Source organism: Anomaloglossus baeobatrachus, chromosome 2 (genome assembly GCF_048569485.1).
Source record: "Anomaloglossus baeobatrachus isolate aAnoBae1 chromosome 2, aAnoBae1.hap1, whole genome shotgun sequence".
NCBI lineage: Eukaryota > Metazoa > Chordata > Amphibia > Anura > Aromobatidae > Anomaloglossus > Anomaloglossus baeobatrachus.
Genome location: NC_134354.1, coordinates 258,043,254 through 258,067,210, shown reverse-complemented (window position 1 = coordinate 258,067,210; position 23,957 = coordinate 258,043,254). Strand labels below are relative to the sequence as shown.

The window sequence follows — 23,957 nt, the reverse complement described above, 5'->3', positions numbered from 1 at the left end:
ATCAAGCACTGAGAGAGGTGACTAGGCTTTTAATGGTTGTCTGATGACACCTTTTTGGGGGACAGGTGTAGCGCGGGGGTCTATCTGTGACTACCTGGCTAGTGCAGGGCGTCACACTCCCCCTTGGTTAACTACAGACCGTCCGTGGGCTGTCTGACCACCACCGTTTATTTTGTAACTGGAAAAGATAAAAACAGTTAACAAGCATAATAACATATTTACAGGTATGATTACTTCTGATTCATCCCAAGACAGGAGGCACTATACTTTAACATTGCAAACATATATAAAAACATTTTTATTAAACGGGAACGGGAAGGGACCGGGTCCTTTCATTTGCCCACCCAAGCAAACCTAGCCCTGATGCTGCCTCTAGGAACCAGGTCAGCACCCCTTTTCCCCAGTCCAGGAATCGGGTTCAGGTCCGGGTATTGCCCATACGGGCCGGGTAATAAGTTCCTTACCTGGCAGTCTCTCAGAGGCCCCACGTCCAGGGGACCCCTGACCCAAAGGGTTGTCGCCGGTCTGCATGGTGATGGGACCTCGGCCTCCTCTGCCGCAGGCCCTTCCTCCATCCAGCCTCCCCGGGGACTATGGGACCTGAAAGGGTGGTCCGGGATTATTTACAAGACATTAACTCCGCTGCCGGCGCAGCCTCCTCCAGCCACTTTTCCTCAGTCCACCACAGGGCAGCACGGGTCCCCAATGCCACATTCACTCACGGTGACACTGTCCAGAAAGACCCCGTCTTCCACTGCCTGCAGTGCGGGTACGGTAGACCGGGCTCTGTAGCAGGAACTGTCCTCGCTCCAACTTAACTCACTTACCGTCCTCCACCGGGGCTCTGACCCCTGATGGCGCCCTCAGCGACTTCGACCGCAGTGGCGTTCAACAAGTCGGGCAAGGTCCTCTTCTTTCAACCCAGTATGCTGGATGGCACCCCCGGGAACTTAGGTGCGTTCAACAAAGGTCGAGGTGTCACGGGAGCGAGTCCTTTACTTAAAACTGTTCAACTTTGAAAACTTGTAACTTCAGGGGTTAACTTACAGATGCGGCTACCATTGCAGGGGACCATACTGCGCTATCCTCAGACGGGTTATCGGGCTCCCCTTCCAGGTGCAATAGATCCCTGGGCTATGGACCTCCATCGTGAATGGCGGCGAGGGCAGCGTAGACGGTACCTCTTCTTCCATGAGCTGCGTTATACCGGGCTCATTTGTCGCGGTACTGGCGGGTTCCAGCTCCCAGCTGATGAGAGACGACATGAGGGTCTGCGTGGCTTTGTCGTGGCGCGGCACGGCGGATGCGGCCCTCTGTTCACGGGCCCACACCACGGCACTGATCTGCTCCGACTAAAAACAACTGACTTCTCTTTCCTGCCTCAGGCTCTCTGAATTCCTTGGTGGGCATGGCCAACCGCCTCTCTCTGCCCCCTGGTGTCTCCATCAAGCACTGAGAGAGGTGACTAGGCTTTTAATGGTTGGCTGATAACACCTTTTTGGGGGACAGGTGTAGTGCGGGGGTCTATCTGTGAGTTACCTGGCTAGTCCAGGGCGTCACACTTGTGTGAAGTGTCCACAATCAGTGATGGTTTGAGGAGCCATGTCATCTGGTCCTGTAGGTCCACTGTGTTTTACCAATGTCAGCACATCCGTCTACCAGGAAATTTTAGAGCACTTCATGCTTTCCTTTGCCGACAAGTTTTTTGGAGATGGAAATCTCTTTTTCCAGCAGCACTTGGCACCTCTCCACAATGCCAAAAGTGCCAATACCTGGTTTAATAACCATAATATCACTGTGCTTGATTGGCCAACAAACTCACCTGACTTAAACCCCATAGAGCAGGGGTGGGCAATTAATTTTCCCATGGGGCCGCATGAGAAATTGGGATTGGTTTAGAGGGCCGGACTAATATAATTACCTCAGTTCTACCCAATATACTACATTAACTACACCCCCTCCATATACTACACCTGTAATAAACTACACCACTACACCCCTATATACTACACCTGTATTATACTACACTCCCTCCATATACCTGTAATATACTACACCTGTATTATACTGCACCACTATATAATACACCTCCGATATACTACATCATTACACCCCTATATACTACACCTGTAATATACTACATCACTACACCCCATATACTACACCTGTAATATAGTACACCTCCATATAGTACACCTGTAATATACTACACCTCCATATAGCACACCTGTATTATACTACACCTCCATATAGTACACCTGTAATATACTACACCCCTATATACACCTGTAATATACTACATCACTACACCCCATATACTACACCTGTAATATAGTACACCCCCATATAGTACACCTGCAATATACTACATCACTACACCCATATATAGCACACCTGTAATATACACCTCCATATAGCACACCTGTAATATACTACATCACTATACCCCCCATATACTACACCACTATAGACACCTCCATATAGCACACCTGTAATATACTACACCCCCATATGTCACACACCCTGCTCCCCATACAGCCTGCACCCCCATATCACACACACTACACCCCATACAGCCTGCACCCCCATATCACACACACTACACCCCCATATGTCACACACCCTGCTCCCCATACAATCTGCACCCCCATATCTCACACACCCTGCTACCCATACAACCTGCACCCCCATATCTCACACACCCTGCTCCCCATATAGCCTGCACCCCCCAGATCACACACACTACACCACGATATGTCACACACCCTGCCCACATATCTCACCCTGCCTGTACACCAACTTACCCCTGTCAAACACTCTGCACCCCTTCACATCCTTCTGTCAGTCTGCAGCCCTCATATGCCACTCACGCTGCAACTCCATTTTCCCTCATATGCCACTCACCCTGCAACTCCATCTTCCCACATATGCCACTCACCCTGCAACTCCATCTTCCCTCATATGCCACTCACCCTGCAACTCCATCTTCACTCATATGCCACTCACCCTGCAACTCCATCTTCCCTCATATGCACTCACCCTGCAACTCCATCTTCCCTCATATGCACTCACCCTGCAACTCCATCTTCCCTCATATGCCACTCACCCTGCAACTCCATCTTCCCACATATGCCACTCACCCTGCAACTCCATCTTCCCTCATATGCCACTCACCCTGCAACTCCATCTTCCCTCATATGCCACTCACCCTGCAACTCCATCTTCCCTCATATGCACTCACCCTGCAACTCCATCTTCCCTCATATGCACTCACCCTGCAACTCCATCTTCCCTCATATGCCACTCACCCTGCAACTCCATCTTCCCACATATGCCACTCATCCTGCAACTCCATCTTCCCTCATATGCCACTCACCCTGCAACTCCATCTTCACACATATGCCACTCACCCTGCAACTCCATCTTCCCTCATATGCACTCACCCTGCAACTCCATCTTCCCTCATATGCACTCACCCTGCAGCTCCATCCACCCTCATATGCACTCACCCTGCAACTCCATCTTCCCACATGTCACTCACCCTGCAACTCCATCTTCCCACATATGCCACTCACCCTGCAACTCCATCTTCCCTCATATGCACTCACCCTGCAGCTCCATCTTCCCTCATATGCACTCACCCTGCAACTCCATCTTCCCACATATGTCACTCACCCTGCAACTCCATCTTCCCACATATGCCACTCACCCTGAAGCTCCATCTTCCCTCATATGCCACTCACCCTGCGACTCCATCTTCCCACATAAGCCACTCACCCTGCGACTCCATCTTCCCTCATATGCCACTCACCCTGCAGCTCCATCTTCCCACATATGCCACTCACCCTGCAACTCCATCTTCCCTCATATGCCACTCACCCTGCAACTCCATCTTCCCTCATATGCCACTCACCCTGCAACTCCATCTTCCCTCATATGCCACTCACCCTGCAACTCCATCTTCCCTCATATACCACTCACCCTGCAACTCCATCTTCCATCATATGCACTCACCCTGCAACTCCATCTTCCCACATATGCCCCTCACCCTGCAACTCCATCTTCCCTCATATGCCACTCACCCTGCAACTCCATCTTCCCTCATATGCCACTCACCCTGCAACTCCATCTTCCCTCATATGCCACTCACCCTGTGACTCCATCTTCCAACATATGCCACTCACCCTGCAACTCCATGTTCCCTCATATGCCACTCACCCTGCAACTCCATCTTCCCTCATATGCCACTCACCATGCAACTCCATCTTCCCTCATATGCCACTCACCCTGCAACTCCATCTTCCCACATATGCCACTCACCCTGCAACTCCATCTTCCCTCATATGCCCCTCACCCTGCAGCTCCATCTTCCCACATATGCCACTCACCCTGCAACTCCATCTTCCCTCATATGCCACTCACCCTGCGACTCCATCTTCCCACATATGCCACTCACCCTGCAACTCCATCTTCCCTCATATGCCACTCACCCTGCAGCTCCATCTTCCCACATATGCCACTCACCCTGCAGCTCCATCTTCCCTCATATGCCACTCACCCTGCAGCCCCCTCCCTCTCATGTCCCCTCTTTTCTTATTACCAGTTATCATGTGTCCACATCTCGTTCAGGATTCAGTATCTTTGCTTTCTGCCCGGCATCCCGTGTCTCCTCCCACACAGTCACATGGGCGTGACGTCATCGCAGGTCCTGCAGCATGAATTATTCCGTCTGCTGTGCTGCTCCTTCTCCTGCAGGGCGGGCGGGAACTTTTGAAATGACACACGCAGCGCAGTACTGACAACGTCAGAGCGCGCGCGTGTGTCACTGACAATTAGTGCCGGCAGGGAACAGAGGAAAGACTCCTGCGTTCCGCTGACTGCACTTACTGTGCGGACCTGCACAGGATCTCTCCCTGCTCGGCACGCTGCAGCCCGGCTCCACTGCACCGGCTGATGACGGGCGGGCCGGTCACAGAGAGTAGGCGGGCCGGATGTGGCCCACGGGCCGCCCCTTGCCCAGGTCTGCCATAGAGAATATATGGGGTATTGTCAAGAGGAAAATGATATACACCAGACCCAACAATACAGACAAGCTGAAGGCTGCTATAAAAGCAACCTGGGCTTTCATAACACCTCAGCAGTGCCACAAGCTGATTGTCTCCATGACACGTCGCATTGATGTAGTAATTCATGCAAAGGGAGACCCGACCAAGTATTGAGTGTATTTACTGTACAGACATTTCAGTAGGTGCCAACATTTCTGAGTGTAAAATCATTTTTTCAGTTGGTCTTATATAATATTCTAATTTTCTGAGATAATGACTTTTGGTTTTTCATTGGCTGTAAGCCATAATCATCAACATTAACAGAATTATACACTTGAAATAGATCCCTCTGTGTATAATGACTCTATATAATATATGCATTTCCCGTTTTGTATTGAATTACTGAAATAAATTAACTTTCTGATGATGATCTATTTTATTGAGATGCACCTATACAATGGCTATAGATAGCTACTAATCACAGCAGGATGCATGGCTGACTAGCTGACCTTTAGTTGACCTAGTCTGACAATGATAATCTCCTGAAGTTAAAACAAACATTAAACAGGTAAACCACTGCACAGAGTGGGAGAAGTGAGGCATTAATGAAATCTATGTGTTAACCTATGTTTTCTTCAGAATACATAGCAACAACTTGCAGATTCCCTTTTGGGCTAAATTCCGATGATGAGCTTTTGATGTTGCATATTTTCTGCATATATTATGTAAATTAGGTTACTTGCGTTTTTTTTGTTTGTTTGGTTTTTTTTTTTACAAATTTTGACTACAGTTTTTGTTCGTTCTTTGGTATGTTATGTTTAAAGGGAACCAATCACCAGGATTTTCGCATATAACCTAAAGCCAGTGCTATACTGGCACTATCAGGCTGATTCTGTACATACCATTAGTGGTCAGCTCGGATGTTTAGGTATTGATATCCAAGAAAGTTTATAAAATAGCTGCTTGTTGAGTGACAGTAGCTGAGGATCAGATCATATATTCATAGTTATCTCTGCCCTCTGTTAGAATTAGCATAACTATTATTCAAACGATTCACTTTGTCTCTTGCAGGACCTGTGTGAGGTCATACCCATGTGACCTGGTATTCAGCTTTGGTGGCTGAAGCCCCGCCCTTTCTGGTCACATGGGTATGACCTTACCACAGGTCCTTCACAGACAAAGTGAATAGTTTGTATAATACTAATTCTAACAGGGGGAGGGGATAACTATGAGCATATTATCTGCTCTTTTGCTGCTGTCACTCAACAAGCAGCTATTTTATAAAATTTACTGTTTTGGATTTCAAAACCTATACATCCGAGCTGACCACTGCAGGTATGTATAGAATCAGCCTGACAGTGCCAGTATAGCACTGGCTTTAGGTTATATACGAAAATCCTGGTGACTGGTTCCCTTTAACATAAACAATTCCTGGTAAATAGCTTTGACAAAACTTCATGTGTAGATTACATTATTTTGCAGGGGAACACACTAAAAACACACAGGTCCACTGTCAGGGCATTACAACCATGACTGGTGTATGGGGCCTAGTGAAGAGGGGGGCCCGAGGTAATTACTTAGCTTTATGAATCCCCGGGCCAGGGCCCCCTCTTCACTGGGCCTCAGTCACGACCGCAGCAGAGGGTCCCAGCAGTGTCACTTCAGTCACTGCACATGACTAAGGTGCATGTGAAGCCCTTCTAGGGCATCGCATGCAAATTAGCCATGTGGTGGGAAGCAAAGTGAGTGGAGTAGAGCATGGAGACGGCGCATCATTCTGCGGCCCAGCGTGATGAGGTCATCACTCTGCGACCTCATCACACTGCTGCGTGCAATGCAAAGGTGGTGAGGATGCAGCATTCAGCGGGGAAAGGTAGGTGCTTTGTGAGCTGAAGATCACTGGGGGTGTTCGGGGCCCACTGACTCCAGCTCCTGCCTTGCTTCAGCAGATATGTGCATTGCAGGGCACACATCCAGCTGAAATGCATTGTGGCTCACAGAGGACACCGCACGACATGGGAGCAGAGGAGAGTGAGTAAAATGTTGTGTTTTTTTCTTGTTGCTTTGACAAATATATGAGGAGAGGCACAGGAAGGGGACATATATACTAAGAAAGGACCAAAAACTGTGATGGGGACATATATACCAGAATGTGCCCAGGAGGGGGATATATATATACACCAGGAGGAGCCCAGGAAGGGGACATATACAGGAAGAAGAGCATATATACCAGGAAGAGGACAAAAACCATGATGGGGACATATATACCAGAATGTGCCCGAGGGAATATATATACACACCAGGAGGAACCCAGGATAGGGACATATATGCTGAAAAGGGGACAAATAAACCAGAATGTGAACATATATACCAGGAGGAGGAGATATATGTGTGTGTGTATATATATATATATATATATATATATATATATATATACATATACCAGGAATGGGACAGAAACTAGGGGGGGACATATATACCAGAATGTGCCCAGGAGGGGGATAGAAATACCAGGAGGTGCTTAGGATGGGACATATATGCCAGGATGGGGACAAATAAACCAGGATGGGGACATATATGTCAGGAGGGTCCCAGGATGGGGACATATATACCAGGAGGAGGACATACAAACCAGAAAGGGCCCAAGATAAGGACATATATACCAGTTTGGGGACATATTTACCAGGATGAGGACATATATATCAGGAGGATATTATCTAGAGGGACAATGTGTGTGGGGGATAGTATACAGAGGTGTAGTGTTTGTGGGGGGATATACAGAGGGGCAATGTGGGTGGGAGGATATATAAGAGGGGCAGCTTGTGTGGGGTGATAGTATGCAAAGGGGAAGCATACATGAGGGATATTATACAAAGGGGCAGAGTGTGGGGATATTATACAGAGGCCCAGTGTGTGTGGGAGCATATTATACAGAGGAGCAGTGTGTGAGAGGATATTATACAGATGAGCAGTGTGTGTGAGAGGATATTATACAGATGAGCAATGTGTGTTGAAGGATATTATACAGAGGAGCAGTCTGGGGATATTATACAGAGGGTCAGTGTGTGTGAGGGGATATACAAAGGAGGAGTGTACGTGTGGGGCTATTATACAGAGGAACAGTGTGTGTGCGCGAGGATATTATACAAAGGAGCAGTGTGTGTGAGGGGAAATTATATGGAAGAGCAGTGTGTGTGGGGATATTATACAGAGAAGCAGTGTGTGTGGAGGGATATTATACAGAGGAGCAGTGTGTCTGTGGAGATATTATACAGAAGAGCAGTGTCTGTGTGGGGATATTATACAGAGGAGCAGTGTGTGTATGGGGATATTATACAGAGGAACAGTGTGTGGGGAATATTATACAGAGGAGCAGTGTGTGTGTGGGAGATATTATACAGAAGAGCAGTGTGTGGGGATATTATACAGAGGAGCAGAGCAATGTGTGTAGGAGAGATATTAAGATATTATACAGATGGACAGTGTGTGAGGATATTATACACAGGGGCATTGTGTGTGGTGTATATTATACAGAGATGCAGTCAGTGTGTTAGGGGGGACATTACACATGGGGCAGTGTATGGAAGAAATATGCAAAGGAGCAGTGTGTTGGTTGATATTATACATAGGGCAGTCTGTGTGTGAGGGATATTATACAGAGGAGCAATATGTGAGAGGATGTTATACAGAGGAGCAGTGTGTGTTGGAGAGATCTTATACACAGGGGCAGTGTGTATGTGGAAATATTATACACAGGGGCATTGTGTGAGGGTGCATTATACTGAGGGGAAGTGTGTTGGGGGAATGTTATACATAGGGGCAGTGTGGGAGAGATATCATGGAGAGGACTGGTGTTGAGGGTGTATTATGGAGAGTGACAGTGTAGGGGGTGAATTATTAATTTTCCGAGGGAAATACTTCCTTTTCTGGAACAACTTCAAGGGTGCTAACAGTTTTGGCCATGACTCTGTATGTTTATGTATGTATAATATACATATACATATATTGTATATGTATATATATATATATATATATATACACACATACATACATATACACACAGTGGGTACGGAAAGTATTCAGACCCCTATACATTTTTCACTCTTTGTTTCATTGCAGCCATTTGGTAAATTCAAAAAAGTTAATTTTTTTTCTCATTAATGTACACTCTGCACCCCATCTTGACAGAACCCCCCCCCCAAAATGTAGACATTTTTGCAAATTTAGTAAACAAGGAAAACTGATATATCACATGGTCATTGGTATTCAGACCCTTTGCTCAGTATTAAGTAGAAGCACCTTTTGAGCTAGTACAGCCATGAGTCTTCTTGGGAATGATGCAACAAGTTTTTCACACCTGGATTTGAGGATCCTGTGCCATACTTCCTTGCAGATTCTCTCCAGTTCAGTCAGGTTGGATGGTGAACGTTGATGGACAGCCATTTTCAGGTCTCTCCAGAGATGCTCAATTGGGTTTAGATCAGGGCTCTGCCTGGGCCAGTCAAGAATGGTCACAGAGTTGTTCTGAATCCACTACTTTGTTATTTTAGCTGTGTGCTTAGGGTCATTGTGTTGTTGGAAGGTGAACCTTCGGCCAAGTCTGAGGTCCAGAGCACTCTGGAAGAGGTTTTCTTCAAGGATATCTCTGTACTTGGCCCTATTCATCTTTCCTTTAATTGCAACCAGTCATCCTGTCCCTGCAGCTGAAAAACACCCCCATAGCATGATGCTGCCACCACCATGTTTCACTGTTGGGATGATGCAGATGCAGACTGCAGATGATGAGCAGTACCTGATTTTCCCCACACATACCACTTAGAATTATCACCAAAAAGTTATATCCTCATCTCATCAGACCAGAGAATCTTATTTCTCATAGTCTGGGAGTCCTTCGTGTCTTTTTTTTGCAAACTCTATGTGAGCTTTCATATATCTTGCACTGTGGGGAGGCTTCCATCAGGCCACTCTGCCATAAAAGCCCGACTGGTGAAGGGCTGCAGTGATCGTTGACTTTGTGTAACTTTCTTCCATTTCCCTACTGCAGGCCAGGTCTAGAAAGAGTTCTGGGGGTCCCAAACGTCTGCCATTTAAGGATTATGGAGGCCACTGTGTTCTTAGGAATAGAGTTGAGCGCGGTTTGAGGTTCGCCAATTTCATGTTAGTTTGATTTTGGGGGGTGTTCTAGATCGAACTAGAACTCGAGCTTTTTGCTAAATGTTTGGCAGCTCGAGTTACATTCGAAAACGGTTCTATCAGCAAAAAGCCTAGCTAATTACTAGCTGGCTGCTCACTGCAATAGTGTGAGTCACTCTGTGATTCACACTATTAACTAATTTCAGCGTATAGTGTGCGGGGGGGACGGGGTTTAGATCTGTGTTGCTGAGAGAATGCCGATCGTCATTTTTTTTTTCTTCCCTAAGCGCGCGTGTAGTGGGGCCAGGCCAGCATGTCAGCCAATCCCAGACACACACACAGGTAAGTGGACTTTTTGCCAGACAAGCAAGGGCATGTGTCATAGGTTGTGAATGTCACATGTTCTTGCATTATAAATACAGCCATTTTCCCTCACGGCGCCATTATCTGCCTTCTGCGTCTGGGTGACAGTCACCGCTCACGCAGCTCCTGTCGCCGGTCCTGCTGTGTACCCTATACACAAGCGCTTTACAGAATAGGGACAGAAGTTTATTTCAGCCCTTTTCAGGGCTCATTTTCTCGGGCTCAGAGCCATAGGTGACAGTCAGGTCCGTGGAAACGCTGTATACAGCTTCAGATAACAGCGTCTGTGTACCTAAGCTCAGGGAATTCCTTGCTGCATTTCACCATTAGGAGGGATAGAAAGTGAGGCTTCCTTTCCTCTACACTGACCCACAACCCGGCCACTGTACCCTCCTGCCCATTTTTGCAAAGCTATTTTAATAGCAAAGAGTGCTGCCAGTTAGTGCCATCCAAAAAGTGGCTGCTGTACTCCATTAGTGTCCCACTTGTGCCAAGCAAGTCCCACCACCTCTGCATTGTACCCTGCTGCCCTTTTTTGCAAAGCTATTTTAATAGCAAATAGTGCTGCCAGTTAGTGCCATCAAAAAGTGGCTTCTGTTCTCCATTAGTGTCCCACTTGTGCCAAGCAAGTCCCACCACCTCTGCATTGTACCCTGCTGCCCTTTTTTGCAAAGCTATTTTAATAGCAAAGAGTGCTGCCAGTTAGTGCCATCCAAAAAGTGGCTGCTGTACTCCATTAGTGTCCCACTTGTGCCAAGCAAGTCCCACCACCTCTGCATTGTACCTGCTGCCCTTTTTTGCAAAGCTATTTTAATAGCAAAGGGTGCTGCCAGTTGTAGGGCCATAGTTGCATTGTCAGGGATAGTCAGTGTTGTTTCTTCTGCTGTCAGTAAAGCTAGACCACCTCTGCAATCTACACCACCTCTCAATTTTTGCTACCACATTTTAAGTGGCCAATCTTGTCGCTAACAAAATGAGTGGCAAAAAGACAGATGCTGGTGGAAAGGGGAACAGGCGTGTTGGAAAAGGAAAAAAGTTTGTGTCTGTGGGGAAGGTGGGAAAGCTACATTAACATCTGCTGAAGATAGGCCATCTTCCAGCAAAAGTAAGATGTCTACTACTTTCCGTGGACAATCCGATGTGCTCCCTTTTCTACGGAACAAAACAACTGGAACAAGGGTAGATGATGCACAAAAAAAGAACATGCTTGAATGGATCTCAAGTGCTCCAACAAGTGCCCTCTCCTCCACCTCAACTTCTAAATCCAAAAAACAATAGTCCTCTGAGTTGTCATCACAATCGCACTTGCTATCTCCCAGCTCTCAAGTCTCCACCCGCCCTGCAGAGTATGGTGTAACAGAGATGGCTGAGTCTGCAGAGCTGTTCAGTCACACTATAGGCTGTGAATCAGAGGTCTGCTCCCAAGCTACAGTGAGTACAGACTAGGAAATGGTCTACAGTGATGCCCAGAAGCTTTTTGACTCAGATTTAGGCCCTGATGACCAAGTTTCTGAGCATAATGTAGACCCTCATTCACAAACTGTAACACCTGTTGGTGGAGACAATGAGGAGCATACTGATGACGATGAGACACAGATACCAGATTGTGATGACAACTTAAATATTCGGTCAGGGCAGGAAGAGGCTAGGTCTGAGGGCGAGGGGAGTGCAAACACAACGCTTGATGATGAAGTTCTAGATCCCACCTACTGTCAACCCACAGTCAGGCACTCGAGGTCAACAGAGGCGGTGGAGGAGGATGTAACTGACGACGAAGTTACCTTGCGCCTTCCTGGTGTGAGGTATCAACCGGCTGTATTACAAAAGGCCGGTATGTTTTGCAGAAGCGTGGGTGCTCTGCAATGTGAAACTGGCTGGGACCTGTGGTTCCACAGGATTGCATTCATGCAGAGCCATGGAAGGGTGTGTGATGCTGATTACACACTCCTTACCACCTGTGGGTGTGGCTCCAGGGGTTAAAGCAATCCTGTCTCTGAACCTGGGTGGAGAGTGTCGAGGGCAGTCTAGGGAGAGACTGGCTCTAGACTTCCAGTGTGTGTGCTGGAGATGGAGAGAGCAGAAGCAGGGTGTTTTGCACTCCTCCGGAGACCTTCTTCTGAAGGAAGGGGCTTTTAGGTCCATGTGTAAAGCCATGTGGCTGGAGCCAGGGGGAACCTGGAAAGGACACTAGCCACCTTAAGAGGAAGGTAACTGGGATTGGACCTGGGGTCTGGATACTGACAAGGGTCAGTGACACCTGGGTGGCAGTCCAAAAGTGTGTGGACTTTATATTAGGTGTTGGTCTTTGAGGAGAAAGCCAACGAACGGCATCTTTATGTTATGTGACCTGATATGGTTTATGGACCTGTTAATAATCCAGATGGTCTGTTAAAGAGACCAATTACTCTGGCGTGCTTTAATCCCGCTACCTGATGTGTGGCCCACATACACTTGGGGCCCACATTGTCACATTATGGTGGAGAATGCGGGCATATGGCCTGGTTGCTAGGGGCAACGCAGCCTGGTTGCTAAGGGCAATGCAGCCTGGTTGCTAAGGGCAACGGCCTAGGACATATTCCTGTGGATACGGACTGCTTGCGGTGGATCGGCGGGTCCACGAAAATTTTTTTGAAGCGGTTTGCGGTGGATCGGCGGGTCCACGAAAATTGTCTGCGCACTCAAGCAGCTGGCGGTGGATCGGCGGGTCCACGAACAGGGACAGCGCTCTCAAGCACCTGGCGGTGAATCAGCAGGTCGTTGGGGACCTGTGCTGCAGTGGCGAGAGTCAAGCGACTGGAGGTTCCAGGCCAGCCGGAATTGCGAGACCCTGCTTGGTGAGCAGTGATACACCACAAGCTGGAGACCCTGGTTGTACGGGCGGTACAACCCGGAAAGGTTAGTGGTTCTCTAACCCCCCCCCCTGTCTTTGACCACCGGGTATTACCCATTGGAGCGCCCCTCCTGTTCCTCTTTTCGTTGCAGCATGGAGGAGCTCCTGAACCAGCTGCTGCAGAGCCAGCAGCACCAACAGCATGTGCCTGGAGGTCCAGTGACAGCAGTGGGGGCTAAAAGCCAAAAAGAGGGAATGGTCCCTGCAGACGTTGGGGAGGAGCTGTACCTGGTCCAGGGACAGCAGGAGCTGTCAGTGTGTAGCGATGTCGCAGCCATGGACCAGTTTGAGCGTACCCTTCGGGGGCCAGTATGGACACTGGGTGCCCAGGGAGACAAGGGCAAACGGTGTGAACTGGGGGCTAAGGACATTGCATGGAAACCGCAAAAGGGGGCGGAGTCCCAGAAGGGAATAGTTGCCCATAAGGGGGTGGAGTCCCATAAAGGGGTGGTTGCCCATAAGGGGGTGGTTGCCCATAAAGGGGTGGTTGCCCATAAGGGGATGGAGTCCCAGAAAGCGGTGGTCCCCCAAAAGGGTGCGGAGCATCCCAAATCCAAGGGTGAAGTGGCGCAGATGGACTGTAGCCAGGGACAACAGTGTTCATGCCACAAGTGTCCTGTTTGCAATATAGACCACCCATCCGACGAGAAGCCACGTCTGTGTTCCGTGGAAGTGGATGGGGAATCTGTAACAGGAGTCGTAGACTCAAGGAGCTTGGTGACCCTGGTGAGGGCCACCTCTGATGTCCACTTGATTCCTGGAAGGAAGATCCACGTCGGCTGCACCCACAGTAATGAGACAGAATACCCGGTCTCCAGCGTGGTCATTAAGACAGCCTGGGACAGTGGTTCTCATGATGTTGGTGTAGTCTCAGATTTACTGCACCCAATTATTATAGGTTGGGACTCTAAATTATTTGTGCACTTGTGGAAGCAGGGGGACGTATACGGTTGCTTGTGTAAGAGCCGGAACAGCCCAAAGGAAACCCCACCACATTGGGAGGTGAAAAGGGGTCCTTGTTGTGCAGTTATGTGTGGTAAGGAGGCGATAGCACCTCCTAAAATTGACTGTCCTAAGTTAGGGGTGACCAAAGAAAATGATGGACGGACCCAACTTAGTGACATAAGGACTAAGGGAATAACCGATAGTGTGACCGTTAAAAACGGGGTAGCTCCAGAAAGGGAGGCAGATATCTGGTTAAGTGGGGACATGATAGTCCAGGATACCAGGGGGAGCGATGATGACTCCAGTAAAGACACTGACTCTAGTAAGGTGACAAACGAGTACAGTGTGGTACAGATGGGCGAGAAGGGCAAAACTTCCTCCCGACGCCGAAGACGTAATAAGCGCCGAGAGGGGGCACAGTGTAGGCCGTCTGAGGGTGCAGAGAAAGTGACATGCCTGATTAATAAAGACATGGTGCTAATAACACCTGCTACGGTGGAGTCAGACGGTGATATCCTACAAAAGACTGAGGAATCAGAGATTGAACTGACACATTGTGACGACAGAAATCAGCGCGCTGCAAGTGCAGAGAAGGAGCCAACCAAGGACGTAATGGTGGTGGTCCCTATGATTTCAAAGTGTGAAGTTGATAGTCTGTCAGGCGAGAATGGTATAGGAAATGGAATCCTAGAGAGTGTGGGGGAAGGAATAATCCCCAACAGTCGTGGTGAGCAGACTGGTGAACTACCAAGTGCTGGGGTGGATGACAGCGAATTTAGCCCCAAATCTCTAAAAGGAACAGAGTGCCATGTTGAAGGGTGTGACACCCAGGCTGAGGGTGACACTGCAGAGACCCCAGAGGAAGTGGAAGATAATGCAGTGAAGAACCAAGAAACAGCTGGCGCTGAAGTGAAGAGAGCCTCTGAGGAGGTGAAGCCTGGACCAGAGGTCTCATCCAGGACTGGGAGCCTGCCTGACCTGCTTGGTAAAACCATGATGGAGGATATAGAGAAGGTCGTGGGTAAGAAGAGTAAGAAACCCAAATGTTCTGAAGCTGAGGTGGAAGAAGCCTCAGAAATAGTGTGTCATAGACCAGAGAGGTCCGCAAGTGAAGACTCATTCAAGAGGATGAGCAAAGACCATCTGCAACAAGAGATACTTCTTAGGCAGGCTACTGAGAGTCGAGTAAGGGAGCTGGAGAAAGAAGTGGCTGAGCTCCGAAGTCGCTTGGCAGAGTACCAGTCCAAGTCCCAGGGAGACTTGGAGCAGATGGAGCAGCGAGTGTCACTCCTGACCAAACTTGTTGAAGCAGGGGAGGCCCAAAGAGAGCTAACTCTGGAAGCTAAACTTGACAAGCATGTGGCAGGGATGAATGAGACTTCTGTAGTCAAGTGCATGGTGGATATACCTGAGGACTTAAGAGAAGCGTGTGCCACCGGGTGCATGCATGACGAATTTAAGAGAGCTGTGGAAGCGTGTGAGGTCTACTGTACCCCAGGGGCTGAACAGTTAGTGATATTGTCTACCAGTAAAATTACTGGGCAGCGGGTGGCTATTCTAAAGGACATGCACTTCAGATGTGTTCGTATGAAGTGGCAGGCCCAACTGCAAAAGGAAGAAGCCACTAGACAGCTAGAGTATAAAAGGAAAGCGCAGAGTCTGGCGGAAGATATTGTCCAAGTACCCCGGGCTCTGGTGGGGAGAGTCATTGGAAAAACCGGACGAGTCATGCAAGACATGGTGAATAAGTCGGGATTGGTGAGATTAAGAATCCCTGCTGCTAATGAGAGCAAGATACCCAGGGAAGCTGGTATGGTTCCGTTTGTCTGTGTCGGGACTGTAGAGAGTCTTGGAACCATTCGAAGCCTTATTGAATATCGGGTACACCATGTACGTGACATGGAGCGGTTGTGGCAAGAAAACCTGAAAATTAAGGAGCAGCTTCGCCAACTGTGTGGGGGACAGCAGCCGTCTTCCACCCGTTGTTCAGGGGAAAGAAGTGGAAGATGGCGTGTCGGTCCAGTAGTTCAGACGCGCGATAAAAGGAATCGCCGACAGAGTGGTAACCTACGATGTACGGTAGATAGTGGCCGCTATGAGCTTAGAGTTCCCGACAGTAGCCTTGGGGGTACTCGAGAAAGCCTAGGTTCGGACAAGACTGTAGGTTTGACTGGGGACATGGCTCTCTACTACGGTGACCCTGGGAGGGGGTCAGGGAGAGAACGGTCTGGAAATGGGACGTCCTTTAACCCTAGGTTGACCAGACAGGGTTTGGTGACAGTGTCGGGCGATGCCTCAGGGACTACTGCTCTTGGACGGCCCTCTCGACTGGTGGGGCATGGCAGCGGGGATGCCCTATCTCGCGGCCCCAGGTCATTGGCAAGTGTTCTCCCCTACGGGTTTGAACAGAGGGGGAGGGTATGTGAGGTATCAACCGGCTGTATTACAAAAGGCCGGTATGTTTTGCAGAAGCGTGGGTGCTCTGCAATGTGAAACTGGCTGGGACCTGTGGTTCCACAGGATTGCATTCATGCAGAGCCATGGAAGGGTGTGTGATGCTGATTACACACTCCTTACCACCTGTGGGTGTGGCTCCAGGGGTTAAAGCAATCCTGTCTCTGAACCTGGGTGGAGAGTGTCGAGGGCAGTCTAGGGAGAGACTGGCTCTAGACTTCCAGTGTGTGTGCTGGAGATGGAGAGAGCAGAAGCAGGGTGTTTTGCACTCCTCCGGAGACCTTCTTCTGAAGGAAGGGGCTTTTAGGTCCATGTGTAAAGCCATGTGGCTGGAGCCAGGGGGAACCTGGAAAGGACACTAGCCACCTTAAGAGGAAGGTAACTGGGATTGGACCTGGGGTCTGGATACTGACAAGGGTCAGTGACACCTGGGTGGCAGTCCAAAAGTGTGTGGACTTTATATTAGGTGTTGGTCTTTGAGGAGAAAGCCAACGAACGGCATCTTTATGTTATGTGACCTGATATGGTTTATGGACCTGTTAATAATCCAGATGGTCTGTTAAAGAGACCAATTACTCTGGCGTGCTTTAATCCCGCTACCTGATGTGTGGCCCACATACACTTGGGGCCCACATTGTCACACTGGACAGAGGAGGAGTACTGGTAGCACGTCTACAACTACATCCTCAGCCACCACTCTGCCTCTGAGCACCAGTCGGGATGGCTCAGCAGGTCTCATGTCCTCTAAGCCTTGCCTAGCTTGGTCCCTTTTTGACCTTGCAAAGGATCGCCCAAACATGTGATCTGTAAAATATGTCGGGAATCTGTAAGTAGAGGCAAAAACCTCAGCAGTTTGACAACTTCTTCCATGAATCGTCACATGAATAGCTATCATAAGTCCCAGTGGGAAGCTCACTGTGCTGCAATGCGGCCTAGCGTAGCGGGCCAACCACCGCCTGCCCCTTCCAGTGCATCCGCGCACTCTTCATCTTCTATGACTGTGGGGACAGCTGGCACATCTGTTCTTCCACGCAGACCTTCCACCTCTTTAACCACAACAGGCAGTTTGCTTGGCAGGTCGTCAGTTGGTTTGGAAAGGGAAACAAGTGCGGGTGTACAGCTCTCTCAGACATCGATAGCACCAACTTTGAATGAAGGCAACATCATGTCTCCGCTTGCACTTTCCTCACAAACCTGCATTTTTCCAATGACACACTACTCACCACGTCTCCACACAGCAGCCAGATCTCTGTCCCTCAGATGTGGACAAATAAAAGGTCATTTCCTCCGACCCACGAGCTAAGAGGTTGACTTTATCCCTCTGTAAGCTCTTGGCTACCGAATTGCTGCCTTTCCGCCTGGTGGACACAGCGGATTTTCGAGACCTTATGTCCATCGCTGTGCCCCAGTACCAGATGCCCAGTCGCCACTACTTTTCTAAGAAAGGTGTGCCTGCGCTATACCTGCATGTCGCACACAACATCACCGCTTCCTTGAGAAACTCTGTGTGTGAACGGGTGCATTTAACCACCGATACTTGGACCAGTAAGCATGGACAGGGATGTTACATGTCGGTGACTGGGTACTGGGTAACTATGGTGATAGATGGAGAAGGGTCTGCTGAAAAAGTCTTGCCGTCCCCACGACTTGTGCATCAATCCTCTTTCTGTCTTAGTTCCTCCAACGTTTCTGCCTCCTCAACCTTGTCTGGGTCCTCCACCGCCGCCCCAAGCCTGCCTGGTCAAGCCACCAGCGTTGTAACTGCACACAAGGAATCACGCACACCTCATTACTATGCTGGCAGCAGAGCGCAATGGCATCAGGCGGTCTTTAGCTTGAAATGTCTTGGAAATAAGAGTCACACAGCGGCTGAGTTGTGGGCAGCTCTGGAGACCAAGTTTGGTAAATGGTTGTCTCCACTCAACCTGCAGCCAGGTAAGGCCGTGTGCGACAATGCTGCAAACCTGGGTGCAGCCCTTCGTCTGGGCAAGGTGACACACGTGCCTTGTATGGCTCACGTGTTGAACCTTGCTGTCCAGCAATTTTTAACACACTATCCCGGCCTAGATGGCCTTCTGAACAGGGCACGAAAACTGTCTGCTCACTTCCGCTGTTCAAGCGCCGCAGCTGAGCGACTTGCATCGCTCCAGAAGTCTTTCGGCCTGCCGGTTCATCGCCTGAAATGCGACGTGCCGACACACTGGAATTCGACTCTCCACATGTTACAGCGACTGTGGCAGCACCGCCGAGCACTGGTGCAATACGTCATGACATTTAGCCTGGGCCAACGAGATGCAGATGTGGGGCAGATCACCCTGATGGAGTGGTCTCAGATCAATGACCTATGCACCCTTCTGCAAAGTTTCGACATGGCGACGAATATGTTTAGCGCTGACAATGCCATTATCAGTATGACAACTCCAGTCATTTACATGCTGGAGCACACGCTAAACACTATTCAGAGTCAGGGGGTGGGACAACAGGAAGGAGAGGAAGTACAGGAGGATTCATATGCGCGAGGGATACCAACATCTACAAGGTCCAGACGTTCATCATCACCAAGATGGCAGGCATGGGGCGGTGGGGGAGAGGGATCAACAAGGGCGCATGGTAGCAGGCAAAATGTGGAGGAAGGTGCAGGAGAACATGAGGAAATGGAGGACAAACTGTCCATGGACATGGAAGACTCAGCAGATGAGGGAGACCTTGGTCAAATTTCAGTTGAAAGAGGTTGGGGGGAGATGTCAGAGGAAGAAAGCACGGTTAGCACCTCTATGCCACAAACACAGCACGGACTTGGTCCGCATGGATGTGCAAGACACATGAGCGCCTTCTTGCTGCACTACCTACAACATGACCCTCGGATTGTCAAAATTAGAAGTGATGATGACTACTGGGTTGCCACACTATTAGATCCCCGGTACAAGTCCAAATTTTGTGAAATAATTCCAGCCATAGAAAGGGACGCACGTATGCAGGAGTATCAGCAGAAGCTGTTACTTGATCTTAGCTCGGCTTTTCCACCAAACCCCCGTGGTGCACGGAGTGAATCTCCCAGTTGTAACTTGACAAACATGGGACTGTCTCGTCATCAACAGTCTAACCGTACTAGCAGCACCGTATCTGGTGCTGGTAACAGCAATTTTATTGAATCGTTTCATCATTTTTTTAGACCATCCTTTGCAAGGCCACAAGAGACAAGAAGTCTGACACATAGTCAACGGCTGGAAAGGATGATACAGGAATATCTCCAAATGAACATCGATGCAATGACTTTGCATTTGGAGCCTTGCTCATTTTGGGCTTCAAATCTTGAAAAATGGCCTGAGCTCTCCACTTACGCCTTGGAGATTTTGTCGTGTCCAGCTGCCAGCGTTGTCTCAGAACGTGTCTTCAGTGCTGCTGGGTGTGTGCTGACAGATAAGCGCACGTGTCTGTCCAGTGACAATGTGGACAGACTAACGTTCATCAAGATGAACAAGTCATGGATCCGCAAGGACTTTACTACCCCTGTGTCATCCTGTGGAGAGTAAAGGCTTGTGGATTTGGAATGTGCTTGATGCAAATGTATCTGTGAAGTGTACAACTGGGGCACAAGTGCTGCCACTGAAGGGGTGTCTGTGTGGCCCAATTTTTGGAAAAAAGGGAGACCCCGCTTGGAGTAACCCTTGCTTGCAGTGTTTCTAAAAATGATCCAAGATGAACAGATCTGGGATCAGCAAAGACTTTGCTACCTACCCCGGTGCCATCCTGGGGACAGTTAAGGATGGCGTATTTTTGAATGTGCTTGATGCAAATCTACTTGTGAAGTGTACAACTGGGGCACAAGTGCTGCCACTGAAGGGGTGTCTGTGTGGCCCAATTTTTGGAAAAAAGGGAACCTCCGCTTGGAGTCCCCTTGCAGTGTTTTGCATGATTTTAGAAGGGCATGCCATGCCTATATCTGTGTCTCGTCCTCTTTTTCCTCTTCAAGCTATTTTGTTTTCTCATGAGAATTTGTTCTTGTCACTTTCCCATGTGTTTGTGTTGTCTTGTGAGTTGTTTGTCACCTTTTGGACACCTTTGAGGGTGTTTTCTAGGTGTTTTTATGCGTTTGTGATTGCCTCCCATTTTTTCCTATGGGGTTCGAGTGGTTCGTCGAACGGTTCGCCGAACCGAACTCGAACGCGGCCTCCGTTCGGCGAACCGAACTCGAGCCGAACAGCGACCGGTTCGCTCGTCTCAACTTAGGAACCTTGAGTACTGCAGAAATTCTTTTGTAACCTTGGCCAGATCTGTGCCGTGCAACACTTCTGTCTCTGATCTCCTTGGCAGTTCCTTTGACCTCATGATTCTCATTTGGTCTGACATGCACTGTGAGCCGTGAGGTCTTATAAAGACAAGTTTGTGCCTTTCCAAATCAAGTCCTATCAGTTTAATTAAACACAGCTGGACTCCAATGAAGGAGTAGAACCATCTTAAGGAGGATCACAAGGAAATGGACAGCATGTGACTTAAATATGAGTGTCTGAGCAAAGGGTCTGAATACTTATGACTATGTTATAGGTCAGTTTTTCTTGTTTAATAAACTTGCAAAAAATTATACATTTCTGTGTTTTTTCTGTCAAGATGGGGTGCAGAGTGTACGTACAGTAATGAGAAAAAAATAAACTTTTTTCAATTTTCCAAATGTCTGCAATGAAACAAAGAGCGAAAATGTAAATATTTTCCATACCCACTGTATGTATATACATATACGTACATATACGTTTATATACACACGTTTTTCCAAGAATGGCGGTGAGAGTGTGAAAGATTTGAGGGGTGGCAGGTGAGCTGTGGTGGAGCCTGGGCAGAGTCTCAAGGAGTCCAAAAATTTTGCAAGTATGGGGCCCTGAAATTTCTAGTGGCGGCCATGAAAATACATATGTAATTTTTACCAGAGGATTTTACGCATCTAATGCAATTCTATAGTGAAAATCTGCACATAATACTCAGTTCCCCCGCATGAGATACTGATGTTGTGGATTTGAAACACGCACCAGAGATCAGTTTATACTAACTAAGAAAAAAGCGGTGAGCATGAAATTTCTATAAATCCCATCCACTTTGCTGCAGCTACATATTTGATGCAGCAAAAATGTGCAGCTTCAAAAACTCACTAAAAACTCATCATGGGCACGCATTAATACAGTATTCTTAACCCCCTACCGACATATGACATGCTGATATGACTTTGAAGCGGGTCTGAATCTTTCCCAGCAGATGATGACTGATTTAATTAGCCATAATGTGCTTTTAATAGCTGCTAGTGCAACAGAGCTCCAACCTGGCTAATAACTAGTTAAATGCCACTGCAACATATAACACGCGTCAGCAGGGGTGCTGATGGGTGGTCCTGACAGCTGAGGGTCTGCTGTAGACCCCCTTGCCTGCGAATGTGATACTTCTGTGAAAGCCAGCATTTAGCTGGTGTTCATAGGTTACCGTAATTTTCACTACACATAGCAGTGCTTATACACTGCTATGTATAGTAAAAGCGATCAGACGATTTCAGCTTCAAGTCCCCTAAGAGGACTATTTAATACAGTAAAAAGTAAAGAATTTTTTTTTTTTAAACCATGAAAAATAAAAAATAGTTCAAATCACCACCTTTTTTCTCCATTAAAAAAATAGTGGCACAAACAAAATTGCTTTTTGTATTTTTTTTTATAAATTTTTGAATTTTTTTCACTACTTAAACAAATAAAACTATGCATGTTTGGTATCTACATAATCATACTGACCTGGAGAATCATATTGCCAGGTCAATTTTACCGTGTATTGAACATGGTAATTAAAAAAATAAAAAAAAAATTGGGAAATTTATTCAAAAGTGCAACCCGTCCTGCAAAAAAACAGGCCCTCGGATGGCTATGGGGACAGAAAAATAAAAAAGTTATGGCTCTTCGAAGTAAGGGAGGAAAAAATGGAAATGAAAACACGAAAAATAGATTGGTCATGGAGTGGTTAATGAAAATATTTTGCTTTGCACTGAGGCCCACAACACCCTCAGTTGTGAAAGATGTACTTTATGGAGATGCAATAAAATGGTGTACTGTAATGGTCTCATCTAGGAATAGCTGGAAGTTCTGGAAGAAGGTCACCTCTAGTTGGTGGAAGCTCAAGGGAAGTTGTTAATTTTGAGCTCCCTATTTACCCTGTAAATAAAGTGCCGATATAAAAACTAATTCTAATACCTGATAATTGAACGGGCTCCACAAATTCCATTGACTCGGATGCCACATTTATTGATTCTTTCAGTTTTATTTGCTCCATTGTTACTCCATGGATTGTTCTTAGGGTTTCTAAAAAAACAAGGAACATAAAATTTACTTTACCTAGATATGGACATACCATATTTTACAAGGAACATAAAATTTACTTTAGATATGAACATACCGTATTTTTATGTTATTGACTTTGTATAAATCTACTATAGAGAGAGACAAGATGTCCAAAACTAACAGGAGGCATTTATTTTTCCATTAAAAATGACTTTTCTATTCATTTTAGAGCAATGATTTGCTTAAGGCCGCTTTACACGCAGTGCTATCGCTATCGATATCGCTAGCGTGCGTACCCGCCCCCGTCAGTTCTGCGTCACGGGCAAATTGCTGCCCGTGGCGCACAACATCGCTAACACCCTTGACACATACTTACCTGCCTAGCGATGTCGCTGTTGCCGGCGAACCACCTGCTTTCTAAGGGGGCGGTTCGTTCGGCGTCACAGCGACGTCACTAAGCGGCCACCCAATAGAAGCGGAGGGGAGGAGATGAGCGGAACAAACATTCCGCCCACCTGCTTCCTTCCTCATTACGGGTGGCCGCAGGTATGATGTTGTTCCTCGCTCCTGCAGTGTCACATATAGCGATGTGTGCTGCCACAGGAACGACAAACAACCTGCGTCCTGCTACAGCAATTATATTTGGGAAAGGGACAGCGTGTCAATGATCAACGATAAGGTAAGAAAATTTACTCGTTAACGGTCGCTCGTGAGTTTCACACACAACGACGTCGCTAACGAGGCCGGATGTGCGTCAGGAATTCCGTTGCATGTAAAGCGGCCTTTAGTTGTGCTGTGAAAAAAACTCTAAGGACATCAACT

The 23,957-nt window shown here is 47.9% G+C and overlaps 1 protein-coding gene across 1 annotated transcript in view; it reads right to left on the bottom strand.

The window, feature by feature from the left end:
* The window catches only part of MDFI (MyoD family inhibitor), a 45,714-nt gene that overhangs the window by 16,962 nt on the left and 4,795 nt on the right, over positions 1-23,957 (bottom strand). The window contains exon 2 of the mRNA XM_075333733.1: positions 23,049-23,156. Coding sequence (XP_075189848.1) covers positions 23,049-23,127 — 79 coding nt within the window. The 5' untranslated portion in view covers positions 23,128-23,156. The remainder of the gene's footprint in view (positions 1-23,048; positions 23,157-23,957) is intronic.